Raw genomic sequence first — 21,023 nt, forward strand, 5'->3', positions numbered from 1 at the left:
TACATTCCAGACACATGAGCTGCAGCACACTTTCAATCTCAGGTAGGGGAACGATGTCAAAAAAGAAGAGCAGAAGACGTGGAACTGGACCGTTATTAATTCCTGGCGGGTTTTTTTTAGGACACGTAATCGTAATGAACAGCGAGCGATCGAGAGGCTTCAGCGCGGAACTGGCTTGTTAAGTACACAGAACCCGCCCTGAACTACCTGCCCCGGACGGGGGCAGCAGGACAGAGGGGGGGTGGCGGGGAGGATGTGGGAGGATGTGGCTTCCCTGCGACTCCAGGCCATAACCGGAGAGCTCGCTCAGGCTGCAAAATAAGAATATTTTTTAAAAAATGTTATTTTATTATTTTATTTTTACTTGTTCCCAGGCTTGCATGTATTAAAAGAATCTCAATGATTATTAATATGTCTGTGATAGCAAAAATACAGCCAAGCAACACATTACAAGAACATTTGGTCCCTATGAGACAGAAACTGATTATTAGAAATTCTTCCGGAAGATTTTGGGGTTTTGGTCCGCATTGCTGTTCCAAATATGGAGGATTATTTTAAAAGTGACCCGAGCCAATCGCCTGGAGACAAATCATCACAGATCCCTTCATCTTCTGCTGACCTGGCCATGGACACGGGCCAAAACCGAACCCGGACCCCTTACAGTACGAGTTTTAACTACGATGCCACAAAACCAGAGAACTGGCGGCTTTACGAGCATTCGTTTGTTCAGCTTCATTTTCGTTCTTCTGCATAACGCATAAAGTTGATCAAACAAACATTCCAGGCGAAGGGGCGGAGCCGGGGGCGGAGCCTGCAGCTGGACGGCCTGCATAAAAGCCGTCCCGCACTGCGACCGGGAGCACGGGACAAAGAGGCACCTGAGAACAGGTAAGAGATCCCACAAAGAGCCCCTTCTTCTCCTCCCCGTCCTTTCTTCTCGTCCGCTCGGCCTGCTTGTGTGTGCTGGAATTTCAACCTGTCCTCCTGCAGGCAGATGGAGAAGATGGCCAGATCGTTGCTGTCGCTACTCTTGGTCGTGGTGGCCGTGTCCACTGCCTTTGGCAAACCTGAGAAGACCCCAGTGAAGAAAGAGAAGAGGGTCCCCCAGACGCTGTCCAGAGGTGACGCCGCCGTCTCTTTAATTCGAACGTCTCGCTGAGCGCGCGGCTTCACGTCTTTACCGCTTTACTCAGGATGGGGCGACATGCTGATCTGGGCTCAGACCTACGAAGAGGGTCTCTACTGGTCCAGGTCAAGGTGAGCAAGAAAGGACCTTCTGTACGCACAGTTTAAAGAGCGGAAGTGGAGCTGGATGTTAAGTCCCCCCTTCTGCTTGTGCAGGAACAAGCCCCTCATGGTCATCCTCCACTTGGAAGAATGTCCCCACAGCCAGGGTAAGACCAGAACGTTGTCCCGGGTTGCAGGCTTCCTGGTTCCGTGTTGTAGTCTGTACGTCACCGAGAGGAAGTGCGGGGGGGTTTTCTATTGTTCTCTCTTTTCATTCGACCGCAGCTCTGAAGAAAGTCTTTGCCGAGAACAAGGAGATCCAGAAGATCGCCGACGAAGACTTCGTTGTCCTCAACTTGATGGCGAGTTTCGTTCCATCTCGCATCTTTCTGGCCTTCAAACCTTATTAATAAACCGAATTAAAAGTCTGCTTTTCACCACAGTACGAGACCACGGACAAGCACCTGTCCCCGGACGGACAGTACGTACCCAGAATCCTTTTTGTTGGTAAGTCATGGGCGTGCGCGTGGGACGAACGTCACGTGATGCACTCGTCAACGTGCTGTGGAACTCCTTTTCTCCAGATCCTTCCATGACGGTGAGAGCCGACATCACCGGCCGCTACTCCAACCGCATGTACGCCTACGAGCCGTCCGACATCAACCTCCGTAAGAGCTGCCAAATCATTTCCTTTCATTCTACTCTCCTATTACAGCGCTGCTTCCAGCTAACCTACATGCTTCTTCCTCTGAACAGTGCTGAGCAACATGAAGAAGGCCAAGAAGCTGCTGAAGTCGGAGCTGTGAGCCTCCGTGACCTCTGTGACCTTTCAGGGTTCGGCCGTCCACGCGCCGCGGGGCTGACGTCCCCCCATGAAAGAGGAGCGCCGGGAACGCCGGCACTTTCCAAATGTAAACTTGTTTTTTGCCATTTTTTAGCCGCCCTGTTACTGCTGTGTATTTTATCTGAAATGCGTGACTTTTTCAAACATAAAAATCGTTCTTCTCAAAACGTCTTCTGATCCGGCGTCTTCTTCTCACTCTGGGACTTTCCAGCAAGCCTCCGATATTAAAAGTGCACGCACGGTTCGTGTGAAAACGGGGGATTAGTGGGGTCACGTCCCGGGAAAGAGGCGGGGCCCGCGTAAAAACCCGGCCGGTCGCTTGGTTACGGAAGCTCAGCCAGACGAAGCCTTTGTCGCTTAATGATTTTCCGGCATTGCTGGGCTGACAAAGCGTGTCCATCTCTGATTGGCTGTGTGTGTGTGTGTGTGTGTGTGTGTGTGTCTAAAAGCGCTCAAACACACTGGAAATAAAAAAACTGGGTTCCTGACACGTGAGAGGTGGACGCGACCTTTAATCTTTAATTCTCCAACACGCAGGTACGTAGTTCACAGAACCGTCAGAGGAGTTCACACTCGGGACAAGAAGCCACCATGCAGGAGAGACACAGTAACACGCGTCCCCCGGCGGTGAAGCAGCCAGCTCAGTGCAACTTCCACGCCAAATCAAGGGGTTAACATGGGCTGTATGTCAGTAGGCGGGGCTTCTGAAATATATATATATATATATATATACACATATATACCAGTTATATAACACCGACCTGCAAGTCCTGCAGCACGGCTCCGCCCTGTTTACCTTCATACCTCCCCTTCGCGGAAAGCTAGAAATCCCCGTTACAGAAGAACCGGTGGTGTTACAGCAGTAGCATTCAGAGTGGTCTAAGATACGAGGTTCACCCCAACACACTGCAGACTTATAGCAGCAAAAAACCCACAACCTCACTCTCACACACACACAAACGCACACAGAGTCCGTGTCGTTTACACACGACGCCCCAAAAAGGAGTCCAGACGTCCGGATAGGGGCCGGGGGGCGCGGGTTACAGGAAGGCGCTGGGATTGGCTCGCGGATCCTTCTGGTTCCGGAATCTGTACGTTATCCACACGCCCAGGATCTGCAAGAGAAAGCGACGCGTCACAAGCTGCACATTCAGGGCCCGGGTTGGTCCGTGGCGGTGAGGGGCGGGGCCGACCCGTGGGATTCCACCGCCATCGGGAGACTTCCTGGTCTGCATGTGGACGGGAACTTGAATGCATAAACGGTTAAAAATTCCAAAGGTCTTTTCTTGTAGATGCAGGATATGAGCCGGTTACCCCCTACACACGTTCTACAGGCGGCCCTCCATCCTACACCAACTTCAGACAAAACCCTGATTCCCGAATGACCACAAACTTCCTGTTTCTTCACTCAGGAAGAAGCTGCTGTGATGTTACCACCAAGTGGGTTCATTTTTATTAAAGGACCTTTTACATATCGGCCTTAGTGGTCCCCCGTATATCGGGAGTCTCTTTGCGAAATTCAGGCGGGGCGGCCATTCGTGGAAATGACGCCATCAACACCACTCGCCAAAAACGCATCCAATAACCGAGCGGCCGCGATGCTGCCCACGCTTGGAAGCCATGACGGTCGGTGGAGAAGGTCTTACGGGAGGGCGGGGAATTCTTCAGCGGTATCATGAAATCGAATTAACGCCACGATTGAGTATTGCAGAAATGACGTCATCCGTTTGACCGGTTGGGAGATCCAGGACACAGAAAATATAATATATAATATATAAAATATCTAGAATAATTAAGCGAGAAGAAATATCATCTCATCTCGCTTTCTTCAACTAAAGTGAATATCATTTTTTATCTCGTAAACCATATTTTATTCGTCAGCAATGTTCCATGATATATTTCATTATACTTTCCACCAAACGACCGGCGTTTACGGCTCATCTGAACAAAACTACCTGCCAAGTCTGGTACGTTTTGGCTACTGCACCGTACCACATGAATTCCCTGACTCGGCACCCAAGCCATCGTATTCTCCGACTCTGCCAGTCGGGAACTTCCAGACATTCCGAGACCCGTGGGAGAACCGGAGCTCGGTTCTCACTGCGTCCCAGCACGTGTGTAAAATGCGATTAAAACCCCAAATACCTCCAGACACCATGGACACCATGGACACCATGGACACCATGGACACCATGGGACTTTGTAGGCGAGGGTCTTACCCACTTGGCTGCTAGTTAGAAGAACTGGTTACGCGGTAACTCGTCATACTTTAAACGCCAGCGCGGTTTGGACCACGTGGACTCGCCTCGGTGAAGCTGAAGAAGAGGCCGATCCCGCCCACGACGCGCAGCACCTCTCCGGCGTGCTCCTGGATCTCCGCCGCGCAGGCCGAGCAGGCCGCGTTGGGAAAGCACGCCTGCGGGGGGCGACAGAGAGGCGCGGAACGTTCATTATTCAGGCGGCGGGTGGAGGCGGGCGTGGCGGCGGCGGCGGCGGGCGTCTTACGGCCTCGCAGGTCCCGTTGTAGTCGACGTGCCGGAAGCCGCAGCAGTTCAGGCTCTTCTCCACGTCCCTCTGCATCGTCTGGGAATTATTCCACCCGACTTCCAGCAGGTGGTCCTGCGTTACGGATAAACACGCACATTTTACACCGCCGCTGCACCCCAAAACCCCGTAAACTGATCCGGCGGGCCACGTTCCGGCGACTGTGCCAGAGTGTACGAGGTAGACGGGGTGCAGCATTCACACGATTCGCTTCGCTGGAGGCCTCAGATTCGTGACTCATGAGTTATTTAACGGATCCGGGCGGAATCCCGCGAGGGACCTTTTTATTATTATCTACTCCGCCCAAACGAATTCATGCCCGTGGTAAAACGAGGTCCCCTGTAGGTCTCCGGCTGATGTCACGGCGCGTGACACTTACCTGTTGCTCTTTGTTGATGGCCAGACAGGCACTGGACACCGAGAACTGCACCACAAACACCACGAACAACACGATCATGTACTGGGGTTCCGCGGTCAAGGATCAATGCGCTTCCCACACGTCAAAAAAGCAACGAGTCAGGGGTCAAAGTTGACCGCACGCGCTCTCCAACCGCGAACTCCATACGGGGCCACGTGTAAAGCACATCTTGCCACGTGGCTTCTGCGCCCAGTTTCATGTCCTGCTTCCAGCAGATTTCATGCCGCTCCTAACGTGCAGTTGACCTCACAGAGCGCCAGGACCTTCTCATCAAGATGAATACAGTAAGGTCAGCACAGAGCGCCTGGACCTTCTCATCAAGATGAATACAGTAAGGTCAGCACAGAGCGCCTGGACCTTCTCATCAAGATGAATACAGTAAGGTCAGTACAGAGCGCCTGGACCTTCTCATTAATGCAGATATACAGCAAGGTCAGCACAGAGCGCCTGGATCTTCTCATCAAGATGAATACAGTAAGGTCAGCACAGAGCGCCTGGACCTTCTCATCAAGATGAATACAGTAAGGTCAGCACAGAGCGCCTGGATCTTCTCATCAAGATGAATACAGTAAGGTCAGTACAGAGCGCCTGGACCTTCTCATCAAGATGAATACAGTAAGGTCAGCACAGAGCGCCTGGATCTTCTCATCAAGATGAATACAGTAAGGTCAGCACAGAGCGCCTGGACGACAATGTGAAACTGGATACAGTCTGACCTCTAAAAAGATCTCCTTGCATGCAGCAGCGGACCAATCTGAGGAAGATAGCATGTCAGGGTGCAGAACGTAAATGTATTATCACAGGGTGTAAAGTTTTGGACATGAGGAACACACCAGTGTGCATCGTACCCGCTGCTGAGCAAACGCGGCACACCATCACCGGTGCTGGCAGCAAACAAAGAAAAGGATACGAAGAACAGCAGGACCTGGTGGTGCTTCATGGCACCGACCAGTCCGGCCAGGGCTACGAAGAACAGGAAGACGCCCACTGCCACGACGCCCCCGACCACCTGAAAACTGGAGACCAGGCCGAACCACTTTCCCCACGCCGCGATGCCGATCATCAGCAAGCTCACCATCTGCAAGAGAGAACAGCCATCAGACATGATGTAGGGTCATGGGTTCAAATCCCACTTACTGTCCCTGTCACCACTGGTCGTGCGGCATTACAACCGAATATAACCAATTTCTATAAGAATAAATCATATACATTTACATTATATACCACGACATTGCCGATCGTATTAATCTAATATTTACATTTACAGCATTTACCAGACGCCCTTATCCAGAGCGTCTTACAACCAGTAGTGACAGGGACAGTCCCCCCCTGGAGACACTCAGGGTTAAGTGTCTTGCTCAGGGACACGATGGTAGTAAGTGGGATTTGAACCTGGGTCTTCTGGTTCATAGTCGAGTGTGTTACCCACTAGGCTCCTACCACCCTGATATTTGATTATTATAGCAGAATATAAATAAAGCGGTCACGTTACAGTATATATATGTACAGTATGTGGCATTATGGTCCGAGCTACAAGGTGCGAAGTCTGCGTGTCGTAAAATTTCACAGGAGAACAAGAAGTCAAAGGTTCAAAACGAGCCACCAAATAAACGGACCAGACCGCGTCGTTTCAGTCCCGGCCCGGCGGCGGCGGCGGGAAAAGAGCCATTTGGGCGTTTTGACGCGTTCTTGACGCGTTTTTGACGCGTTTTTGAAGCGTTTTTGAAACGCCAGGCGCGGTTTGAAACACAAGCCCCCGTTCAGCCGGCCTATTTCCAGACAGCGGCCGGCCGTGAATAATTCATTCAAGTCGGAGTTTCCCGTCATGCGGCCGGCAGGAACAGGCGCCATATGGACGTTTCTGGCTCGACGGCGTCCGACTTACGACGTAGAGGATGTTGAGGGCGCAGAGCGAGTTCTTCGAACAGGTGAATCCGGCGCAGCCCATGGCGGATGATGGTCGGGTTCCGCGGTATAATCCCACAAATCCGTCCTTATATATATGTATAAATGTATATATATATGTGTGTGTGTGTGTATATATGCGTCCCGGTCCCTGTGGAAGAATGAATAAAGCCCCGAAGCCCCGGTCCTCCACAACACGCAGCCAGCGGGCCGACGGCGGACGGCTCCTGGGGGCGGGGCTTGTGAACTCCTGCGCCCTGATTGGTTGGCCGGGACCTTTTTAAGATTCGTATGCAAATGACTGCGGGGATGCGGCGAGGCTGATCGGGACCAGCGGCCAACAGCATCACCGGACTGATGCTGCGTAGCAAGTGCGACCAGATTACGTCGTTCTGCTTCCTTTCAGGACACTAACACAAGATGTGGTTGCCAAACGACCAATAGCATAGTGATGCTAATCTAGGGCCAGTGGTGGCCTAGCGGGTAAGGAAACAGTCCCCTAACTGGAAGGTTCAAATCCCTTCGAATGCCATCACCACACATTTACATTTACGGCATTTACCAGACGCCCTTATCCAGAGCGACTTACAATCAGTAGTTACAGGGACAGTCCCCCCTGGAGCAATTTAGGGTTAAGTGTCTTGCTCAGGGACACAATGGTAGTAAGTGGGATTCGAACCCGGGTCTTCTGGTTCATAGGCACACACGCTGCTCCCCGGGCACTGTGTGGTGACCATCACCAAGGATGATGGTCAAATACATTTGTACATTTTTTACGGAATTTACCAGACGCCCTCTCTGAGGGATCCATAAAAATAACACAACATCACAATACAACGGAATAGTTGCTTCCATAAAGATGCTTTATTTGCACATTTACAGGACTGTAAAAAAATAACATGTTAGGAATAGACTTAATTAAATGTATTTCTGATCATTATTTTCTTGAACTTTCACGTTTCAAACGATTTTAAAAGAATCAAACTGCTAGTGCAAAAAAAAACCATACATATACAATCAGTACAAATTATACTTCTACAAATTATACATTTACTATGAAGAAAAACTGTACAAAAATGTGTCCAGGACAGCAGACGAGGGACGTCGTTGTGGTGAATGTATTGGTGTGAACAATATCACTGATTGAAATACATTTTTCTTCTTTTGTCATCTTATTCAAATAACATCTATAACAAACCAGGAGAAAGTGAACAACATCATGTAATTAATGACTAAAACAGGCAAAAGCAGTGGCATTATGGCATGAATAAGAGTTATACTAAGACAAAATTATTAATATATTATTCTACTTTGCCAATTCAAGGTCATATATACCAGTATACCAATTCATATACACTAATATATCCTGCACACTAAAAATATGTCTTACTCTTAATACCAATAGTACACAGATTAACATAATACATATTTATTAGTACTTCCAATTTTCTTCTTCTTCCTTCACCACAGCGGATCAAGAGGTCTGGCTGTCCGGTTACCCCGGCTTGGGACCGGCACCGAGGAATGCTCCAGTTCGGCAAACAGCGGTTCATCTTCAAAATGGATGGTTTTCTCCAGAATTTAAGTAATGGTGGCGAATATGGTCCATCTATGGTCAGACTGCAAAATAAGGTGCATTGCATTTCATTGCTTTTCTGGGTCTTCAGTTTGGAGTTTGTTATGGTCAGGACACAGGGCATCCTAGCAGCATCTCTCCATTGGTCTTTATCTTTGTGGTCTGAGAAGTCTTTATCTCTGGGAAATTGTGAACGCGATGATAAACAGAGTAAAAAAGGAGACATAAAATATGACACAAACGAGCCCAACTCTCGATCTTCTGACAGTCACGGTGTCACTTCTGGAAGACACGTCTGAAAAAACAAGCTCAGATTATAAACAGAAATATGATCATTAAATCTCTAAATGCTACTGATAATTTGCAAGCATGAAAATGGACCATGTCAATCAACCAAAATAAGTTACATTCAACTGCATTACTTTAACGCCACATTTAGGAGAGTTACGTTTTCGTGGGATCCTGTTCAATGCATTGAGCATCTTGATGTGTTTCCTGTTTCTAGTCATTCAGATGTAACTTTAAGTGTGTTAATATGCACCATTTCAGCCACCAGGGGGCGCAACAGCTCCATCCATTTGTGAGGAAACACGGCCCTCGTTCTCCCTGCCCGTTCACAACCAGAAGAAGATGGAGAGCTGATTACCGTTTACGACTCTCACGTCCCTCTCGATGAGCTGTCCCAGGAGGCGATTCCTCACAGTGAGGCGGTAGCTCCTGTTCTGGTCGCCATTGACCGTGAGCTTGGTCCTCAGTGTCAGCAGGTCACTGCCTGACGGGACCACTTCAGTGTCGTATGAGACGTTCTGCTGAGACAGGTCTTGCCAGGAGGTCTCCGGTTCTGGATAGCCCTCGCTCTCGTAAAGCAAGGTAATGTTGGACCCATGTGTCTTTATGGTGAGTTTAGGCTCTGAGAAGAGTGCTGTGGATGGATGGTCAATATTTAAAAGAAATTAACTCAAATATGAATATGAATTTGGCAAAAAAAGATTTCAAGATACGAGAGGGCACACGAAAACACTTCATGTTCATGCATTAAGCCTAGTCCTAGTCCTAGTCTTAGACTAAATGTGTTTATGAATGGAGGAGAACTTCACTAAAGTTCTCTTTTAGTCTAGGGCTAGACTGAAGTCTGCTTAGATGAAGGGGGAACCAGAAGCGATTCTTCACGTACCTCCATACTTCACTTGTACTTGTGCATTGCTAGTTCCTCTTGAAGTGCTTACGGTGCACAAGTACTTGCCCTCATCCTGTGGACCCACCTTGTGCAGCATCAGCGAAGCGTTTCCTGCCTGTAGCTCTGAATTGTACAGTTCTGTCCGGTTCTTGTAAAGTACGCTTTGTAGGTCTAGTTGATCCTTTCCGTGGTAGAAGCTGTGTACAACCTTGTTGTCTTCCACCCTCTGCCACGTCACCACGAGGTTGTCCATGCCGGCAGCAGAGTCAAAAGAACACCGCAGAACGGCTGGACGCCCGTGGATTGCCAGAACTTCTTCTTGCACACTCCATTTAAAAGCCACTGTAGAAAAACCAAGATGAAGATGAAAAATTCCAACCAGTAGCTTAGATGGGGGACCCCATCCCTTGTTGGGATAAAATGTGTGTTGTGAGTGAATGAAAATGATAAAAAGTCATTTTTTTCATATCAAATTGTTTGATACCTGATCAGGATTTTTTTATTCTTATTAATGAGGAAATATAAATATAAAGTGATCAAACATGCCTGAACTGTCATAATGAGGTGACTTTTTGGAACGCGCTGAGGACGTTTTAGCTCGTTGTTGGATCCTGTCCTGCTGGGGACCAAACTGCATCAGCAAATATTACAATAGAATATTTGGGCACGTCTTTAAAACCATGTCTGTAAGTAATGACATGGACCAATATTCTGTCCATTATCATTCCGTGAATTTTTGAAAAGAATTCCAGATTAGCATTAGCAACAATAGAAACACATGTGTGCATTTGTAATGGAAGAGCAGCAAAACATAAATATAATAGAGAATATGCCAACTGTGTAATATAAGCAGTTCAGTCTGAGATGAGAGTATTGAAATATATATATATATATATATACACACACACACACACACACACACACACACACACACACACACACGTGACTAAAAACTGAATGCAGTGATGTGGAGGTGCCAACTTCTAATATTTTATTCAGAATAGAACATAGATCACAGAACAACAGTTTAAACTGAGAAAAATATGTTGATTCAGAATTTCATGGTGTCAACAAATCCCCAAAAAGTTGGGACAAGGCCATTTTCACCACTGTGTGGCATCTCCCCTTCTTCTTACAACACTCAACTCAGACGTCTGGGGACCGAGGGGACCAGTTTCTCAAGTATAGAAATAGGCTTTTTCCAGCCTCTTATTGCTACTTGTCCCAACTTTTTTGAGAATTTGTTGACACCTTGAAATCTTTCCTTTAAAATGATACATTTACTCGTATTATGCTGATGATTTACTCTTATGCTGATGACACCCAGCTCTATCTGTCATTCCCACCAGAAGATGCTACTATAGCAACAAAAATTTCGGCCTGCCTCTCAGACATATCGGCATGGATGTCTGAGCGACACCTCCAACTCAATCTATCCAAAACCGAGATTCTGATCTTTCCAGGGCAACAATTCCCCTCAGCGAAACCTTTCAATTCAAATTGGCTCGCTACTGCAAAAAGCCTTGGAGTTTGGATAGATGACAAACTGAGTTTGAACCATCACGAACCATCTCCGATTCCAATCATGTCTGTTCTCCGCTGTTGTCCCTGGCCGGTGGAACAACCTGCCCTCCTCCACACGACTAGCCGAGACTACCACCACTTTTAAGAAGCAGGTGAAAACCCTCTTGTTCAAAAAATATTACAGACAAATCTAACACTTACACACGCACATGCATACACATTGCACAAACAATACAAAAATTAGAATTTTTCTTCGTCTAGCACCTAACAATCTCTGAGCTTGCTCTTCAATGACAAGTCTGAGACTTATCAGGGCTCTTAGTTTGTAAACTCAATATTCTATAGAAATCGAACGAGAATTGCTGGTGTCTTCCTCTTGTAAGTCGCTTTAGGATAAAAGCGTCTGCTAAATAAAGTAAAGTAAAGTAAAGTAAAGTAAAGTATTAAGCGTTTGATCTGTCATCTACGTTCTATTACAAATAAAATATTGCCATTTGCCATCTCCACATCATTACATTCAGTTTTTATTCACAATTTGTTTAGTGTCTCAATGAGGCCATACATGAAGAAAAGCTCATCTTTCTTCACACATCTACATATAATATACGCACCTCGCTGAACTCCCGGTAATACGGGTACGGCAGCCTGCTGAACGGAATTTAAGGTGGAATAAGGAGCTGACTTCAGCGCGGTCTGTCACGATGTCATTATGCTGCTAGTTAAATTAATGTCACGATGGCTGGACGTGGCGAGGAAGAAGGACGCATACGCACAACGTTGCGAGACAGAGGTTTAATACGCGGTGGACAGGACAGGGGAAACATCCCCAAACAACGACCTGACGGTGAACAGACACAAACAGGGCAGCTTTATACACTCATACACAGGTGACAACAATCAGGAAACATTAAAAGAGGACCAACATGAAACTCCGGACCCAGACCATGACATAATGGACATGGTGCCTGCTGCCATATTCCCAGGATGGTAAAATCCGCTGTCACTGTTCTGTCTGAGTGTCCGGAGTCGTGGTCCCGTGGGTGGGACCAGCTGGGCAAGCCGGCCAATGGCAATGCTCTCTGCACAGTCCTCATTATAATATTATCTCGCACATACACCATTCTCCTCCCTCAGATCTACATGCCGCTTCCAAAATCTCTGCATGTCTAACTGACATCTCATCTTGGATGGCAGCCCATCACCTCAAACCGAAACTGAACTTGTCAGGATCCGGTCCGAAATGGGGTTACTCCGGTCCGGAACAGGATCCGGACCGGAGTTTTATTGTTGTCCTGTGTAATGTTCCCTAATCGTTTTCACCTGTGTTAATTGTATAAAGCTGCCCTGTTCGTTTCTGTTCGCTGTCAGGTCTTTAACGTTATGTTCCGTGTTCACCAGTGTCTACGTCTCGGATGTCTCCCCTGTCCTGTGCTTCACCATTAAACCCCTGTTCCGTGATGTCAGGTGAAAGCGTCCTCCATTCCTCGTCATTCCTCGTCACTCTTCGTCCTGCTCTCCGTTCACCCGCCGCGTCATTCCCGCATGGACGTGACAGAACTAATATTCATTCATCAGGATCTTACTATTTATCTGGACAACTCACAGCTCGCTGCTTCTACAACAGCCTGCAACCAGACAACCAACTCTCCTTCTCGACTCACATCAGCAGTCTTTCCCGCTCATGTAGATTCCTTCTCTACAACGTCAGACGAATCCGCCCTTATCTGTCAACCCAGGCCACCCAATTACTGGTTCAGTCCTTAATAGCCTCACGACTGGACTACTGCAACTCCCTTCTAGCTGGTCTACTACTATGTACCATCCGACCTCTTCAACTCATACAAAATGATCTTCAACCTTCCCAAATTCAAAAAATTTTCAAAACAGGGAAAAAGATGGAAAAACATGGGAGAAAAATGGAAAAACACAGAAAAACATGGGGGGAAAATGGGAGAAAAATGAAAAACAGGGAAAAAGATGGAGAAAAATGGGAGAAAAATTAAAAACAGGGAAAAAGATGGAAAAACATGGGAGAAAAATGGAAAAACACAGAAAAACATAAGAGAAAAAGGGAAAACACAGAAAAACATGGGGGAAAATGGGAGAAAAATGAAAAACAGGGAAAAAGATGGAGAAAAATGAAAAACAGAGAAAAGATGGGGTAAAAATGGGAGAAAAATGAAAAACGGGAAAGATGGGGGGAAATGGGAGAAAAATGAAAAACAGGGGAAAAGATGGGGTAAGAATGGGAGAAAAATGAAAAACAGGGGAAAGGATGGGGTAAGAATGGGAGAAAAATGAAAAACCGGGAAAAAGTGGGGTGGGGGGGAAATGGGAGAAAAATGAAAAACGGGAAAAGATGGGGGGGAAATGGGAGAAAAATGAAAAACAGGGGAAAGATGGGGGGTAAGAAGGGGAGAAAAAAGAAAAAAAAAAAAGGGGAAAAGATGGGGTAAGAATGGGAGAAAAATGAAAAACGGGAAAAGATGGGGGGGAAATGGGAGAAAAATGAAAAACAGGGGAAAAGATGGGGTAAGAATGGGAGAAAAATGAAAAACAGGGGAAAAGATGGGGTAAGAATGGGAGAAAAATGAAAAACAGGGGAAAAGATGGGGGGAAATGGGAGAAAAATGAAAAACAGGGGAAAAGATGGGGGGGAAATGGGAGAAAAATGAAAAACGGGAAAAGATGGGGTAAAAATGGGAGAAAAATGAAAAACAGGGAAAAAGTTGGGGGGAAATGGGAGAAAAATTAAAAACAGGGGAAAAGATGGGGGGGAAATGGGAGAAAAATGAAAAACAGGGGAAAAGATGGGGTAAAAATGGGAGAAAAATGAAAAACAGGGAAAAAGTTGGGGGGAAATGGGGAGAAAAATGAAAAACAGGGGAAAAGATGGGGTAAAAATGGGAGAAAAATGAAAAACAGGAAAAAGTTGGGGGGAAATGGGAGAAAAATGAAAAACAGGGGAAAAGATGGGGTAAAAATGGGAGAAAAATGAAAAACAGGGAAAAAGTTGGGGGGAAATGGGAGAAAAATGAAAAACAGGGGAAAAGATGGGGGGAAATGGGAGAAAAATGAAAAACAGGGGAAAAGATGGGGGGAAATGGGAGAAAAATGAAAAACAGGGGAAAAGATGGGGGGAAATGGGAGAAAAATGAAAAACGGGAAAAGATGGGGTAAAAATGTGTAACTTAATTTGCAGGTTCACACTGAAGCTTTTTGTTCTGAGGGAAAAGCCCCGGCTCTTCACTAGCGGGACTAGTGAATTATACAGTTAAAAACGTGTTTATTACACGAAACGAGTGTTTTAAAGATAAGATAAACGCTTTAAAACCTGTTCATCCTACCCGGAAGGTAGATCGAACATGGAAAATACATTTTAGAGTAAAAGCGGTTCCGAATGCGGAGTGGGTCCGTGGAGCGGACAGTTCGAGTAAGAAGCGGACTTCAGGACGTTAGAACCTTATTTAGCCAGTTGGGCTGAACAAGACACGTTAAACCTGCACAAAAGTTGAGTTTTTTTACAGCGAACTTACCTGCCGCGCCGAATAAAAGCAGCTTCCACCGCGACATTATGGTGCAAAATGGGGACTGGAGGTGGATTCTTTTCTGCACACAAACACTCACCCCCACACACACACACACACACACACACACTGACGCACCCACCCACACACACACACACACACTGACGCACATACACACAGTCGCACAAACGCGCATATACACATACACACTCACGCACACACACGCACGCACTCACACACACACACACACACACACACGCACACATTTACATGCACACTAGAACACAGGAGAAAAGAGAGTAAATCTGGAGTAAGAAGGATTACTCGGCATCAGGGGGTTTTACTCAACACAAACAGACCTTTAGAAGGAGATAAAAGTCCCCTTTCCCCTGGAAACCAACACAAAGCCCAGTTACAGGTCAGGACAGCTGCCAGCAGACACGCCCTGTGGTGTCCCCCGGCTCTACCTCGCCCACCTGTCCCACGCCTGCGCCTGTCCAGGCTGTTCACCATCAAAACAGTCATTATGTGTGTCTCACGTGTCCACAGTCATTTTGTGCAACAGACAACAGTAATTTGGAGCCGGGGAGAGCCGGGACTTTGGGATAAGTTGCCGCTGGCACGAACCGTAACCCAAATTATACCCAAAGTAGACACGGAGGCGCAGCTTTTAAATGTCCTTGTACTGAACTGTCTGAATATTGATGCTGTTATTTAAAATACTTCCAACTGGCCCATTCTGTGCATCCACTAATGTAAATCGGGCACTTTTAAAGAAATCACCCACATAATGTACCCACAATAAACCTCATTGTTCAGTGACACGGTTACATAACATGTCCTACCCTGCCGGCCACCCCACTGCGGGTCAGCCTCATCTCGGGGTCCAACGGGCCAGACGAGGTGTATAAATCAGGAGCTGGAGAGATCCTCCCCCCGTCTCGTCCTCCCCCTCCACTGGCCCGTCCCCGGTGTGGTTCCCGGCTCCCCGGCCTTATCCAGAGCGTCTTACAGTCAGTAGTTACAGGGACAGTCCCCCCCTGGAGACACTCAGGGTTAAGTGTCCTGCTCAGGGACACGATGGTAGTAAGTGGGGTTTGAACCTGGGTCTTCTGGTTCATAGGCGAGTGTGTTACCCACCAGGCTACTACGAATCTTACGAATTACCATTTGCCTGCCTTATGCTTTTTGGACGCCGATGTTGCCGACGCCTTCAGTCCCCGAGCGAGCTTTCTGAGATGCCGCTGACATTGCATCTGACCCCAAACCCACCCAACCCTGAAGGCCACGTTTAAAGCCAGCCGCCCTCCAGTTACGGTATTCCGAAGCTGGTTGTACCCGCAGCCCACGCCGCTCTTCCGGTACGCTCCAGACACCACGACCACAACTATTTACACCCGCTGGCCCCGCCCGCCGGATGCTGACTGTAAAAGTCAGCTTGTCCCGAGCTGTAAAGTTGCCCACCGCTGGGTTAGACTACGTGGCCAGTCCATACGAGAGTTCAGAACGGTAGCGGCTTTCGGCTTTTAGATAAAAAGTTCTTTGATTCGCCTGTAGCGCCTTCCTGAGGGCGACAGGTGGAACAAGTCACAGTCTGCGTGGGAACAGTTCTTCATGAAGCCAGAACGGAGTTAATAAATAACCCGGGTTCCACAGAAAACAGAAACCCAACCGCATACAAACTGCGGTTAGTGACGGCACGGAGAATTTTGCCTCTTGAACACACTAACCAAACATGGTGCTCTAACCATGCCAATGTTTAGATAGAACCCGGAACGTGGCGTACGTGGGAACCTTGCTCATTATCTTGAAGGCCAATACATACCAGCATCTGCAGATTAGCGGTGTAACAGGACGCGCCCGACTCAGCCTCCCACCACTCACCAGGCCGGGGAAGCCGGTAGGTCTGAGGCCTTCTGACCTTCATGTGGATATTTCTCTAATCGAATGCAGGACGAGAAGCTGGTGGAACTGAGGTCGAGCGGCATCAAGTACCCAATTTGCATTAAAGCGTTGATGGTGAAAAAAGTGAAGTGGAGTGATTGTCACATGTGATACACAGCAGCACAGCACACGGTGCACACAGTGAAATTTGTCCTCTGCTTTTAACCCATCACCCTGAGTGAGCAGTGGGCACCATGACAGGCGCCCGGGGAGCAGTGTGTGGGGACGGCGCTTTGCTCAGTGGCATCTTGGCAGATCGGGATTCGAACCGGCAACCTTCTGATTACGGGGCCGCTTCCTTAACCGCTAGGCCACCACTGCCCCTAAAAACAGCACAGCTGCATTGGCCAGGAAAAAAAACGCCTAGCGGTTAAGGAAGCCTTACGAGTGAACATGGAATGAAAGTAAGGAATGTGCTGGCACGAAAACAATGCAAAGCACTTTGTGTCCCACTTTAGCACCCTGTTGTAAATCCTAGTCAAATTCACAGTCGTACACGGTATGATGTGCAGTGAAATGCTTTTTGCGACTGTTACAGACCACAGAATTGCAAATGATGCAAGTATACAGTGAACCAATATGCAAATATTGCAAACATAACCAAATATTACACTTTAACGTAAAAAATGTGTAACTGGTAGGGTGAAGGTGTGCAAAAGAGTGAAAGACAATGTTTTAAAAAAGAGCAGTAAAGTAAAAAGCGCAAAGATTTTGTGCAAAGTGATTTGTGCAAAGAGTCCGGAGTGATTGGAGGTGAAAGTGAAAGTGCTGGAGTTCTATGTACTGTTGTTGTTGAAGCTTGGACAGCCTGCAGGAAGAAGCTCCTCCTCATCCTCTCTGTGTTGGACTTCAGGGAGCGAAAGAGCTTCCCTGACCGCAGCAGAGAGAAGAGTCCATTGTTGGGGTGGTCTGGTGCAGACTGGCTCACCCCTGTCCCGGGTCCTTTCCAAACCAGTCTGACCTACTGGGTTTTGAAATAGTGGATATGGGGAAAGCGTAACCAGGCGTGAGGGAATGTGGGATCCTAAAATGTTCTTTGCACAAGTAGAGTGCAATAAAACTGGAATGAGATTCATGCTCTCACGCTATAAAAATGACATCGATACTCTGACGCTAGGATACTTTTTTTTTTTTTATTCACTTTAAATAATCATGGGCTTTGTTCGAACATAAAAAAGCACCCAAGTTTGGGTTCAATTGAATGTTCTCTCCATGTATGGGTGGATTCCCCCTGGTTTTCTCGGGAAGAATGTGACTATTGTTGTCAGCCTTGACGAGTCTCATCTTCTAATAGCGTGGGTGGTAGTGTCCTAGCGGGTAAGACACTCGCCTATGAACCAGAAGGTTCAAACCCCACTTACTACCTTCGTGTCCCTGAGCAAGACACTTAACCCTGAGTGTCTCCAGGGAGAGACTGTCCCTGTAACTACTGACTGTAAGTCGCTCTGGATAAGGTGGTAGTAACCTAGCGGGTGACACACTCACCTATGAACCAGAAGACCCAGGTTCAAACCCCTCTTACTACCATCGTGTCCCTGAGCAAGACACTTAACCCTGAGTGTCTCCAGGGGGGGACTGTCCCTGTCACTACTGATTGTAAGTCGCTCTGGATAAGGGCGTCTGGTAAATGCTGTAAATGTGAATGTTCCAATGAACAGGAAAGTGACTAACAATGAAACATAGAAATGTCTGAGGCCCGCCTTGACCCACCAACGCATCACATCTGGAAAAAAAGGGACGGGAACATCCAGACGATCCCCACCAGCACAGGTGAAAAAACAGAACCCAGCGAAAGCTGCACACACATCACTGTTAAAACGTTCTTTCTTCATTTTTAACAAGTGAAACTCTGCCACCGAACGCTGAAGGCATACAGAGTATAATATGTTCACGCGCTGCCAAACCCGGATGGATTTCCTGTTGCAGAGTGACACTTGATACACATGTGCTGGTCCCGACGAATAAACTGGTTGGAGGGAGTAGGTGACAGCACAGATGCTTAGATAAAAAAGCCTTTAAATTAATGTGTATAGAAAAAAATGTCAAGAACAATGAGCTGATTTTAAATTGTCCAGTAAGACGAATTTGCATTATATAATGCAATGATACAGTTTTTACATTATACTAATATGTTTGGTTAAAAAAAAAAAAAAAAAAAAAAAAAAAAAATATATATATATATATATATATATATATATATATATATACACACACACACACACACACACACACACACACACACACACACACACACAGTGGTGTAAAAAACTATTTGTCCCCTTCCTGATTTCTTATTCTTTTGCATGTTTGTCACACAAAAGGTTTCTGATCATCAAACACATTTAACTATTAGTCAAAGATAACACAAGTAAACTCAAAATGCAGTTTTTAAATGATGGTTTTTATTATTTAGGGAGAAAAAAAATCCAAAACCTACATGGCCCTGTGTGGAAAAGTAATTGCCCCCTGAACCTAATAACTGGTTGGGCCACCCCCTTAGCAGCAATAACTGCAATCAAGCGTTTGCGATAACTTGCAATGAGTCTTTTACAACGCTCTGGGGGAATTTTGGCCCACTCATCTGCAGAATTTTCTAGCATGAACCGCCTTTTTAAGGTCAATCTCAATAGGATTGTCAGGATTGACGGCAGCTGTGCTCAACACCGGTGGCCAATCCTGACGGCGCATAAATGCCGGATATTTCCGCCCCTTCCAGGTCTCCGGCATTTTCGCGGACCTGAACATGAACTTGAGTTTCTGTTTGATGTTTTGAGTTCTGGCAATCGCCACACGCCTGCGGGCTCGTTTTTGTTCTTTAGTTAAGTTAAATCCTTTTCGGCCACCGCGCCGTTGTTTCTTTGTGTTTAATGTTTGTTTAGTAATAAAAACCCCGTTCCCAGCATGTCAGACCTCTGCGCTTCCTTCCCCCGTAAGTCCGTAGTCGTGACAAGGATTCAGGTGAGGACTTGGACTAGGCCACTCCAAAGTCTTCCTTTAGTTTTTCTTCAGCCATTCAGAGGTGGATTTGCTGGTGTGTTCTGGGTCATTGTCCTGCTGCAGCACCCAAGATGGCTTCAGCTTGAGTTGACGAACAGATGGCCAGACATTCTCCTTCAGGAATTTTTGGTAGACAGTAGAATTCATGGCTCCATCTATCACAGCAAGCCTTCCAGGTCCTGAAGCAGCAAAACAACCCCAGACCATCACACCACCACCACCATATTTTACTGCTGGTATGATGTTCTTTTTCTGAAATGCTGTGTTACTTTTACGCCAGATGTAACGGGACACGCACCTTCCAAAAAGTTCAACTTTTGTCTTGTCGTTCCACAAGGTATTTTCCCAAAAGTCTTGGCAATCATTGAGTGTAATTCTGCATCACGGCTGAATTTCAGAAAGAGGCGTCAGATACAGAATTAGGGGACCAGCAAAAAAATAAATTCGATAATAGGAAAAATATTCCTTCTTGTCTTATTGAAATCCTTGCACACATGCAAGTGAAAAGCATGCACATACTCTACTGCAACTCTCCTAGAAACAGCTGAAATACCCTCATAAACCCCGGTAAGAACTTACAGACACTACTGAAAAGCTTTCACACGCTCCTCAGGGAACCACGAAACATAAGGTGCAGTTAACACAGGAAATAAGAAAGAATGAAATTACAAACGTGATTGTCATTGTGATGCACAGCACACGGTGACACAGTGAAACGTGTCCTCTGTATTTAACCATCCCCCTTGGTGACAGTGGGCACCATGACAGGCGCCCGGGGAGCAGTGTGTGGGGACGGTGCTTTGCTCGGTGGCACCTCAGTGGCACCTTGGCGGGTTGGGATTCGAACCCCTATATTGCTCATCACCTCACAAAGTCAGTTGGTGTTGCACATTTTATTGAGATAGTTAATTTTGCGTTTAGATTCTGGATTTCTTTTGCTGTTTTTGAGCTTAATGAGTCCGGTGAAATGCGGCATCGTGAGGCCTTCTTCAGCAGCTCGTTTAGAGCATCTAGCTCCTTGGAGTTGGCGTCCTCCAGCTTGTACCCTCTGCACCAGCCTGACGTCCCCCTCCCCGTACGCCGCTGGCGGCGAGCTTGATGATCTTGTTGCTGTTGTTGGGGCGTACGTGTGGAGGCTGAGCACCCGCGGCGTCCCAGTGGAGGTGTGGGGACCCGCACCCTGACAGGAAGTCCAGTGTGCAGCTGCGGGTGGGTGATGGAAGTCCCAGATCTGCCAGTTTGGACACCAGTCCTTGTGGGACGGTATTGAACGCCGAGCGTAGCTCCTCTGCTGGGGCCACGGCGTCCTCTGCAGGCAGGTCTGCCAGCCGGCAGGTGAG

The 21,023-nt window shown here is 47.2% G+C and overlaps 3 protein-coding genes across 4 annotated transcripts; 1 reads left to right on the forward strand and 2 right to left on the reverse strand.

Moving 5' to 3' along the window:
* The first annotated feature begins 750 nt into the window (after window positions 1-750).
* On the forward strand, window positions 751-2,238 carry agr2 (anterior gradient 2). 2 transcript variants are annotated; one of them, XM_028964486.1, is made up of 8 exons: window positions 751-888; window positions 991-1,121; window positions 1,194-1,257; window positions 1,342-1,394; window positions 1,513-1,589; window positions 1,671-1,734; window positions 1,812-1,895; window positions 1,984-2,238. In XM_028964486.1, the coding sequence occupies exons 2-8, from the start codon at window positions 995-997 to the stop codon at window positions 2,031-2,033; spliced, it is 519 nt and encodes a 172-aa protein (XP_028820319.1). In that variant the 5' UTR covers window positions 751-888; window positions 991-994; the 3' UTR covers window positions 2,034-2,238. The 2 variants fall into 2 exon arrangements, with proteins under 2 accessions (XP_028820319.1, XP_028820320.1); XM_028964487.1 differs by having other exon boundaries at window positions 857-888; window positions 995-1,121.
* Window positions 2,239-2,566: 328 nt separating this feature from the next.
* tspan13b (tetraspanin 13b) lies at window positions 2,567-7,150 on the reverse strand. The gene is made up of 6 exons (XM_028964485.1): window positions 6,919-7,150; window positions 5,944-6,111; window positions 4,995-5,075; window positions 4,577-4,690; window positions 4,377-4,487; window positions 2,567-3,186 (listed from the first exon to the last, which is right to left on the reverse strand). Exons 1-6 carry the CDS (start codon window positions 6,979-6,981, stop codon window positions 3,112-3,114), a joined length of 612 nt encoding a protein of 203 aa, XP_028820318.1. The 5' UTR covers window positions 6,982-7,150; the 3' UTR covers window positions 2,567-3,111.
* A 641-nt stretch (window positions 7,151-7,791) lies between these two features.
* LOC114770413 (CD276 antigen-like) lies at window positions 7,792-14,878 on the reverse strand. The gene is made up of 4 exons (XM_028964336.1): window positions 14,752-14,878; window positions 9,689-10,033; window positions 9,161-9,436; window positions 7,792-8,809 (listed from the first exon to the last, which is right to left on the reverse strand). The coding sequence occupies exons 1-4, from the start codon at window positions 14,786-14,788 to the stop codon at window positions 8,688-8,690; spliced, it is 780 nt and encodes a 259-aa protein (XP_028820169.1). The 5' UTR covers window positions 14,789-14,878; the 3' UTR covers window positions 7,792-8,687.
* Window positions 14,879-21,023: the final 6,145 nt, after the last annotated feature.

The sequence above is a fragment of the Denticeps clupeoides genome, chromosome 20, assembly GCF_900700375.1.
Source record: "Denticeps clupeoides chromosome 20, fDenClu1.1, whole genome shotgun sequence".
Classification (NCBI taxonomy): Eukaryota; Metazoa; Chordata; class Actinopteri; order Clupeiformes; family Denticipitidae; genus Denticeps; species Denticeps clupeoides.